We start from the raw sequence: 10,855 nt of genomic DNA, 5'->3' as shown, positions 1-10,855 counted from the left end.
GATATTGACTGTTTCTTACATGTCTTGTGTTGTGACCCATGTCTTTGAGCTTTATTGGCTTTCAAGGTTGCCATTTGGGTCTGATGTTTCTTCCCTGCAAGATGTTTAATCAAATCATGCTCACTTGTGGCACTCACCTTACAAACCGCACAGCTCCACTCGCTAGAACCTGCAGCTGCTGCTAATGGTGGTTTCCCTTTTGCTCCGGACAGGGTTGCACCAATGGACTTTCCCTGAAATAAAGAAAAAAAAAACTCAAAACAACATCCATGACCTCTCACAGGTGAAAAACTTGTAACCACCCTAAAAAACAACTGTGATCTTGCTGTACATCGCTATGGATATCGAGTATATAGATAGACCAAACCAGACCTCAACATGACAATATAAAAGACTTGTGAACTAGAGATGTTAAATTCCTCAAAAGTCAATAAACCTTATTCAGTATTTCAAGTTTACCAGCTTATGCATTTGGTAATTCCATTAATTGAATATCGTTTTTTATATCTAACGGGACAGCTTGTGTCCTGTTTGGTGTAAAATAATAATTTATGAAATAATGCAATTGAAAAAATTGCAAGATTTACAATACGACTCATGTTTAGGTTTCTTAATGAAGCACAAAATACAATGGAGCATTGCCTATTATCTAAACGAGATCAAGTATAAGGCTACGTAAACTTGAACCAAGAAAATAACAATTTGATATCGAACACGAACTTTTTACATGAACTGAGCAGCCTTGTCAAAATTGTAAGATTCACGATACGATACATATGTTGAGGCTTCTTTAAGAAGCAAACAATACAATTCATGCTCACTCATTTTAATAACTGAAACAATATCACTTATCTAAACAAGATTTAATCTTATAATAAACACTTGTTAGCAAACAAACAATGATCAAACTGCAACTCAAGTAATACCTTACAAATGTTAGGAATCCTAACACTTGGACCACATGAGCCATTACTTTACCAACTCAAATAATGATGTCTTCATCTTCAACACTTTGCAAATCTTGAACCTAATCTAACAAGTCAATATTGCTCACTGTTCTGTAAAACAAGATATGACACGAATCCTGATTAAACACCTATGGAATTTAGAACATCTTCTAGAATACCTGAGATACAGCTGAACGCTAGATGTCCGTACATCCGTATAATCCAATCACTATGCAAAAATTATAGGTCATGTTAACAAGATTTAACCACCGGAGCAAGTCTAAAAAAGCCTACAACAAGAGGACTTGCAATGGAATAACCACCCTAATACTACTATTTTAAAGACAGCAAGCTTAACTATGGAATTTGGATGGAACCTGGTTCCAATCTATGAAATTTAGAACTTCAATGAATCAAGCAAAATTGATCTCCCCCAATTCAGAAGGGGAAATAAACGATTAACGTAAAGAAGTTCTAAACGAGACTATAATTAAATATACAGTAAATATTTACCAAGCTGCATGAACACACAACCGACACCCAAAGAGAAAAATACTGACCAGATCAATAACTTTCTTTTTGGCATCTCCTGGTGACGAAGGAAGCCGCTGGAAGGGGACCTCCTGAAAGCTCCCAATTTCACGACGTTGATGTTCGCTGCAGCCGTATTTCTCTTCGAACGACGCCGGTGCAAACGGTTGACCTCGCGGCATTCCTGGATCCAACCGATTGGTGTGGCTTAGTGGAGGCTTAAGCATAAATGATGATGAAAATCCCCCACCAGTACCACCATGCATTGCCATTTCCATCGCCATTTCTCTCCTCACTTCCGCCTCCTTACGAGCTATTTCCTCGGCCAGTATCTCCCCCCGTATCCTCTCCTTCAACGATGATGAAAATCCCCCATCAGTACCACCATGCATTGCCATTTCCATCGCCATTTCTCTCCTCACTTCCGCCTCCTTACGAGCTATTTCCTCGGCCAGTATCTCCTCCCGTATCCTCTCCTTCTCAAGTTCAAGCTGAATGGCCGCTCTCGTATCCACAAATCCAGGAAAAATCCCCGGTGCTCCTCGGCCTCCGCCTAAACTTGTTCCGCTCCATAATCCCTCTGCAAAACAACACCACCATGCAAAATTCAACTACACTCGCTGAAATCAATAAAAAAAACCTTCATCAAAATCGAATAATCCTCTTTGATTTACTGAATATATCAAAAGAAAATGATCGATGATCGTGTACCTTTTTCAGGCGTATGGTAGATGTGCTGCATCTGCGCATCCCATCCTCTGAAGTTGAACTCCATTGTTAGAGGGATGGAGAATTAGGGTTTTGCAGTGAAAGGTTTACATAAGGAATGGCCGTTGAGGCTCCGGTGGTGATTTGAAGAAGCGAGAAGTTCCGCTTTGGGAGTCTCGTTGTAAGTAGAAAGGACGCCCAAGTCTCTCAGCGGTCGGTTTTATCCGCTATAGTCGCGACCACGGGAACACAAGAGCATCGTAATTCAAAATCTCAAAAGGACAACTATATCTACTATGATTTTCTATTTTTTATCTATTATATTATTAGAATCTTTTTAAAAATATATTATTTTAATATATATTTTAAAATAATAATAATTTAACTTTATTGGTAATTCGTTAGTAATAATTCAACTTCTATCAAACGAGAGAGTTCATGAACTCCAACTCATTCGGGTAGAAAGACCGATTCATCAAAATAAGACACAATTAAGAGGTTCTCATCATATAATGTAAAATGAATTGTTTAGTAATTATTGTCAACGAAATTGCGTGGTTGAATGGTTAAAGGAGACACAAGATACAAAATTATTCAAAGGTTTTTGAATCATTAAGAGACAAAAAAAATTATCAAACAAGATTCACCTTTTAACAATTCAAAAACTATCTCTTAATAAAACTATTAAGAAGTAAATAACGTAAAAATATGATGATATAGCAAACCACTTCATACAGATAAAATAATCCATGTCATGATCCAATCCAATATTTAGTGGAGCCATTTGATTTCTTTTTTTAATTAACTTAATATATTAATTCCACTAATATTTTAATTAGATGAATTCGTACGTGAAAAAGGTTACAAAAATGTATATAAACTAATTCAACTATAAAAAATTATTAAATTTTAAGTGTTGTTTATCTAAACATTTATCTGGCAAGTGTTTATCAGGGTATAGCATAAATGAAACCACTGACCATCTCATAAAGCATATATGCTTGATCTTTCTCGATGCTTTTTTTGGATGACATAAACCGCGCATTCTAGCAACCTTACAAAAACAATCTCTAGTGAAGCTATCAACTCAACCTAAAGAAACCGATCCGCTAGTCTAATATATTCTCTGCTTTCGAGCTGAATTCCGACCAATCAACTAAGATGTCACGGGACTGGGCAAAAGCATGCTAAGGGTGTTGCTTACTCCTTAAATAGCAAAGAAAAGAAGCAAGGCCYGCTACCACGAAGACTAAGAAGACTCTCGGATGGCACTCGGTTTCCTAACTCATTTACTTTACTTGAAGCCTTTCATTTTCGGCAGCTAAGGAGGCAGTCTTGGTCAACCATCCTGAGTGTGACACTTCATTCCCGGCTTTTCTTTCGACCACATAAAATTGGGGTCACTTACGGTTGTGGGTCATTGGGTACGGCTGGAGGTTACGGTCCGAAATAAGCATGCAGCTATAGATACGAAATTTTTTATACTGATTTTGATCATATAAATTTATCATCACACTTTTTTTTTATTTTTCTTCATCTTGATTCTTCCGTATATTAAAAAAGATGTATTAATTAAAAGTTATTTTAATTTTTTTATTCTTTTATCAGAAAAAGGATTTATAGGTTCTCAAAAGTCAATGCCCTTATGAAAAGCAACCAAACATCTTTCAAAACTTAGCTTGTAAGAAATCATATTTTTTGTGAATTATTTTTGTTTCATAAAAATTAGATTTTATAAAAAGTAATCGTCTGTATGTTAACAGCTTAATGGGTTTAATGAGACTCATAATATATCCAATTAAGTATATACAAAATTTTGATAATGGCTTAATAATTTCAGTAAGTCTATAGGGAAAGCTTTCCCAAACATGTATTTCTCAATTAAAAAGTACGCTAATTCCATTTATGAACAAATCATTACAAACAAAAATTTTCTCAATCTATACAAACAGATTAATTCATACAAATAACTTTATTCATATATGAATTAACGAAAATTCAACTAAACAACCCATAACTCAACTTTTTAAAAGGAAGAAATGTAGGGAAATTAATTAAAATAGCTATTTTAACCGCATGGTTTCACCTTTTAATCATCTCTCCTGAAATAACGAAAATAGTCATAGATCCGTAATTTACGGAGGGATCAGAATTAGGGGTGAACATGGATTGGGTTGGGCGGTTTATGATATTTTTACAACCCAACCCAATTATGACGGTTTGGGAAATCTCAACCCAACTCAACACATTCAAAAATATAATCCAACTCAACCCAACCCTTGCGGGCTGGGTTGGATTGGCGGGTTACTAAAACTCATAAAATTGGCAAATGAAATATGATAAATAATACAAAAAAATATACTCAATAAAGTCATTAGTTATTACAATCATCCAAAAATATATCTAAAGACTAAATCCTCAAGTCTTGAAATCAATTTTCAAAAGTTTGATATGAGCAACAGATTTACCATTTCCATATGTCAAAGTATGTGTCCTTGGGAAAATTTGGTGTAATAGGAGATTAGGATCCTTATGTCATCTCGTTCTATAATGCTTTCCTGCAAAAGTTGGTGCAATAAGAGATTAGGAGTTGCACGGAACATTACTCAACCAAAGAGTTCAAAATAAATAAGAACAACTTACCGCCAAAAACAACAAAAGAAGAACTATGCATCTCATAGCCTGAACCTAACATAATTTGGTATGATTTAAATGCTCAATCAAGTACGACCGTCTTTGACCTTCCCGACTGCGATGTTGCATTCTTCTTGAGCTTGTCTACAATTCAAAAAGAATATTAAACAATTTATTAAGAATATGTAACTCTATAAGCATGAAAAAGAACCATCGTTAAGTTTACATTCTTCAAGAAATTCATAAGATGAAATTTCATCTAAAAATTTACTTATTTGAATCCCCTCATTATTCTCTTTCAACCAACTTTGTGTGCATACGAGCGCCTCCTTAATTTTTGTAAATATCACACACACACACACACATATATATATATATATACACATAATTTTATAAAAAAAATATATACATTAGTGGCGGGTTGGCGATTTAGGTTGGGTTAAGTTATGTTAACCCAATTTCAACCCTCCTAATTAGCGGTTTGGCGGTTTAGCGGTTTGACGGGTTGAGTTTAATTGGGTTGTTAGTGGGTTGGGTTGGGCGGGTTTCGCAGGTTGACGGTTTTTTGTTCACCCCTGTTAAGTTATGTTAACCCAATTTCAACCCTCCTAATTAGCGGTTTGGCGGTTTAGCGGTTTGACGGGTTGAGTTTAATTGGGTTGTTAACGGGTTGGATTGGGCGGGTTTCGCGGGTTGACGGTTTTTTGTTCACCCCTAGTCAGAATGTAAGAAAAAAAGAAAGTTTCTGAACTAGATCCGCAATTACAGGGACCAAATATGTAAATTTGGAAAACACATCTCGACATTTTTTCGGGCCTATTCCAAAATTTACATATTTGGTTTCTGCATTTGTGAACCTGGTTCTGAAACTTCTATTTTTTACACTTTGACACCTCCACAAATTACGAACATACCAATTGCGGGCATTGTTTTCATTAAGAGGCGAAACCAACCATAAAAACTGGGTATTTTAATTAATTTCTCAAAAATGTAAGATCTAAAAGGGGTACAAGTGTCTTAAGAACATTTCCTTTTTATTGTAAAAGTAGCAGACTAGTAGCTAACATTTCAAGTTTGGAAGCAAACAAGCATAATAAATAGCGTAGTGGTTTTGGAAGCATAATTAGTGAAAAATGTGAACTACTTCCGATTTAAATTCATGTGTTAGTTACGGTTTAGTAGTAAACGACAATTAGAAGTGATAACTACGAAAATTTTCAAGAATCAATGGTTAGAAAGCAAGAACCAAACAAATACGGAGTTGTTATATTTGTCCTTGATATGATTAGTGGGCTAATTCCCAGAATAACAGATGGATCAATAAAGGATATTGTCGTTTCAAAGTAAAATGATGTTAGCATGCACTTTGATAGTGAAAAGGGGCAAAAAGAATCAGTAAAAACAAACGAGAAATGAGTTTGTATGGATTTAAGTTTACTGATATATGAAGAACAACCTTTGTACATTGAAAGACACTTTGAAAGCTAGTTCGTACGTGGCCTTCAAGCTTGACATTAAATCATCTATTGTACATATTTTTAGCGTTTAGTCGGTGGTTTTGTATATTAGCTTCGTGTTGGGTTCAAGATTAGTGCTTAAATGTTGTATTCAAGTTTCTCTATTTATTTAGTTTTCTTGTAATTAGTTTAGCATTATTTTCTTTAGTATAAATAGTCTTTTCAGTGTATTCTGTAATTACACATTGATTACATCATTAATCAAAAAGGTGATTTGACAGCAAATATTCTCTCTCTCCAATCTATATTGAATTCATATTCTGTTCTTGAGATTTARTGAASATTGCTTCAAGATTCGTATGAAATCTGGACTTTTCACTTCGGTTAAATTGTACATTTTTAACGTAAATTGCACGACATTCTTCATTTGTGTCATATCAGCATCGTGTTTAGGTGTATTTTAATTTTGTTGAATTATAGATCATACTCTTGAAAGCAATAATCAATTCGTGGATGAAGCTCGAAAAATGAGTGAAAGACTGCAAGATTAAAAAATATGAAGAAAAAAATTATGTCAAAGAAATGAGACATAAAACCTTTGTTTATTACGTGTCGGACTTATATTCTATCGTCAATGAAATTGAGTTATGATCAGAGACTTTATTTGATAACCTTTTATTTAACAAATCAATCTAGGAAGGGAAGCTGACTTTTATCGTTGGGGGGATTAGTCAACGATTCTAGATTTACCATGAAGGCTAAATGCCTATAAAATCTTAATGTTTTACATAAGTTGGGATTCACGGAAGTCCAATAAAACCGTTAAAGCCCAATACAATTCATTAAAGCCTAATACGGTCTATTAAAGTCAATATTATCCATTAAACCACAACTAATATCCACTAAAACCCAATACGATACATTAAAGCCTAATAGAGCCGTTAAAGCTCAATACAATTTGTTAAAGCCCAATACGATTCGTTAAAGTCCAACTAACCCAACTAACATCCACTAAAGCTCAATGGAATCATTAAAGCTTAATACGATCCATTAAGAAAAAAAAGGTTTGAAAATAGGAAAAATCAAAAAGCTGCTGGAAATCCGCCGAAAATCATTAAGTTTTTTTCTTAAATAATGAATAATTATTACCGGCAGATTATCGGCGGCCCCCTGGAATCCGCTAGAAAATTTTAAAAATAACTTTTAATTTTTAATTATTTTCCAGCGGATCTCCGGCGGACCTTAATTTTTTAAAAAATAATTAAATATTCGCCGGAAATCCGCCGGTAAATTATTGTAATTAGAGTTAAAACTATTCTAAAATAATTAATTACAAAATCCGTCGGAAATCCGTCAAAAATATTACCAGAATCGGATTTCTGGCGGAAGTCAACGAAAATTGACTTTTTTGTTGAAAAACATGTTGGAAATGCCCAGTTTTTTTAGTAGTGTTGGGCATTCTTTCGTCATTTCCAAAGAGGGTTTTAAATATTTGTAGAAGGATAAATAATCGCCACAATGAATTCGTTTGACACCGTTATTTCTACCTTGTTGTAATGTTATAGTTAGTATTCTATTTTATGTCGTATTTAGTTTAATTTTCGTCCCTTCACCGGCTTTCTTATTTTGTTGCTCATATTTTTCAATTCACGTAGTTAGTGTATGATCTATAACAGAGATGGTAATTCAACCATCTGTAACATCTTCATTTTACCATGAGAAATGTTAAGTAATCTAAAACAAATTCTCCAAAAGTACTCCAAAATTAGAATTTTAAAACCGCTCGCAGCGAAAGTCTTCAAAGTATATAAACATGTAACTTAAGAGCTAACCCGTCCCATAGCAAGTTAAGTTACAACTAATCCATACATATATGTTTAAAAAAAAGACTGTATGTCCAATAAAAATATTAAAAAAATTAATTTATAAAGCAGTACAGTAAAAAGTAAAACTTTGTTATTAAGAAATCCATAAAAATCATAGAAAAATATGTTCAATTAAAGTTAGAAAAAAGTTAACTTAAAATTATATACAATAATAAATAAAAATTGAATTATCAAGAAATCGTAAAAGTTGTAAAAAAATTATGTACAAATTTAAGACATTAATTTAAATATATAATTAGTTTAATTATGTATTTATTTTACATTACTTATTTATTGATTTTATTAAAATATAATTAGTTTAATACTATTAATAAATAAAATTGAGTATAAAGTTAAAATTCATTAAAAACGGATATGTCGTGCAGTTACAACTTATGACGAAAACCTCACAAAAAACCTCCAACGAAAAAGTTGCCATTATGCTGAAAAACCTCAAGGTTTTTTTTTTTTTTACTTTTGAAAAACCTCATAAAGCATCTCCAACAAATTCTTCGAATTTTCTCTAAAATGGAGAGTCGAGAATCCAAATCTCCAAAAAAATATTACATTCAGCTCCATCAGATTCTCCATTTTAGAAATTTATAATCAACATATTATTAAAATATTTTTTACATTTAATAAAATGTTGTTTTTCTCTCCTAAATATTTGATTTCAAATACTCTTACTGATTGGAATTTTCCATAAGTAATCATTTAATAAAAACGTTATTTCTAATTCACAAGTAATCATTTTTAGGGAATTTTTCATATTTGGATAAATGTTGTTCAACCTCTGTGGACTCATTCAGAGATCAACTCCAAAGCTGAAAGTTGATCTTACACCCAAGAAATATGAGAAACTAGTTGTTCCCCTCAAAAGTCAAAACTTTTGGAAAGGTATTTTTAGACTAGACCCTTCTCATCTTAAGCTTCCTAACTCAAATGTTTCTAGCCCCAAACCTTCCTTCAGCTGTAGGAAATGTTATCACTGTGGTGAAACTACTTACATAGCCAACAAGTGTCCTGTTGCTACCAAAGCTGAGATATTGGGTAAGGTAAAGAAAATCACTAAAGTTGAAAAACCAGCAAAAGTGAAAACTACCACAAAAGTTGGTAAACCAATTAAATTGAAGAGAACTACTGAAGTTGAGTCTAGAGGTGTAAACTAAACGAGACAACTCGCGAGTTACTCGAGGTCGACTCGGTCAAAATTCGTCAACACTTGCCTCAGATACGCTAGGCTCAAACTCGACTAGATATATTAACGAGTCGAGTCGAGCTACCCAATACTCGACTCGAAAAGCTTGTGAGATACTAGATTTTTTTTTATCTATAATTAGTTTTAAAAATATGATCAGTTTTTTTAGTATAATATGTATTATATGATGTAATAAAAATGTCTTATATTTTTAGATATTTGAATAATATTGTGCAGTTTTAACTATAAAAACCAATCAATAATTTTTTTAAATCATAATTAGAAAAGGCAAAAAAAATATTATAGATTTATTGGTGAAGCTGTTTGACATTGGAAGAAAGATGGTAAAATAAGAATAAAGAGGTGTTTTAAAAAGAGAAGGAGGTGAATGAAGTTTGTAACTTTGTCTATTGGATGATGAAGTTTAAGGTGGATCACTTTAGTTTTTTAAAATTTAAGAGAACTCCTTTTAAGTTTTATAATTTATAAGAGAAGACCCAAAAATTTCATAAATTTTGATGGGTGAGCTTGATTCAAGTTCGAGTTCAAGTTCGAGCTTTAAACGAGTTTGATCTCGAGTTTAAAAAATTGCAATTGAGTTCGAGTCGAGTTTAGTTTTTAACTACTCATGAGTTTTCGAATCAAGTTTGAGCTTGAGAAATAGTTATCGAGTTCGAGTCGAGTATAATGATACTCTAGCTCGACTAGGCTCATTTACACCCCTAGGTCAGTCATCAGACTCAGTGAACAATGTTGAAATCTCCACAACCACTAACTCAGCAGGACCTATTGTAAAATAGGTCCAAAGAAAAATTAATATCTTTTATATTGCAGGAAGTTACAGACATCTGATATTTTGATAATAGATGCTCAAGACACATAACTAGCACTAAGTCCCTGCTATTTGAGTACAAGGAAGAAAAAGGTCCCATAGTGACCTTTGGTGGTGATGGAAAACAATACACCAAAGGTTTTGGTGTATTAACTAATGGAGTAACCACGTTTAAATGAGTTTGGGCATGGTAACGGGACGGGGATGGGGCGGGTTTTGTAATCCCCATCCCCGGCCCCGGCCCCGGTTTGTAGTAACGTCCCCCGGCCCCGGTGTAACATCCCCCGTCCTTGTGGTCCGGAACGGGCGGTGTCACTAACGGGACTTAATTCAAAAACACAAACATTGCAGAGCTACTAATAAACTCTAAACGTAGATTAACTTCTAAAACATGCTTTACAATCCAAAATATTACATTCTAACAACTATTTATAAGCTTAGAATATTATACATCTACCAACGAGTTTACAAACTCCAAAAAAAATCAAACGCTCGATGTCAAGTCCCGTCCCTTATCAAAATCACTTGGAACCTGCCGTGTCAAGAAACAAGAACACGGCTGAGCACGGGACTCAGTGAACAGATTGTAATATAAACTTAAATTAATAATACGTAACATCGATAATGAAGCGGAAGACTTAAAAATCAATTAAACTGAATTCATAGAAAATCAAGACGTTTCA

At 33.6% G+C, this 10,855-nt stretch overlaps 1 protein-coding gene across 2 annotated transcripts in view; it reads right to left on the bottom strand.

Annotated features, from left to right (window-relative positions):
• LOC112517097 overlaps positions 1 to 2,359 on the bottom strand; it is a 3,133-nt gene extending 774 nt beyond the window's left edge. For both annotated transcript variants that reach the window (XM_025124418.1, XM_025124419.1), the window contains exons 1-3: positions 2,190 to 2,359; positions 1,508 to 2,058; positions 37 to 233 (exon numbers count right to left, since the gene is read on the bottom strand). In XM_025124418.1, the coding sequence (XP_024980186.1) occupies positions 37 to 233; positions 1,508 to 2,058; positions 2,190 to 2,253 (812 nt within the window). In that variant the 5' untranslated portion in view covers positions 2,254 to 2,359. The remainder of the gene's footprint in view (positions 1 to 36; positions 234 to 1,507; positions 2,059 to 2,189) is intronic.
• Between the last annotated feature and the right edge of the window lie 8,496 nt (positions 2,360 to 10,855).

Source organism: Cynara cardunculus (genome assembly GCF_001531365.2).
Source record: "Cynara cardunculus var. scolymus isolate 2C chromosome LG 8, CcrdV1, whole genome shotgun sequence".
Lineage (NCBI taxonomy): Eukaryota > Viridiplantae > Streptophyta > Magnoliopsida > Asterales > Asteraceae > Cynara > Cynara cardunculus.
Note: the sequence above shows the minus strand (reverse complement) of the source record. Positions and strands in the feature narration are given on the sequence as shown.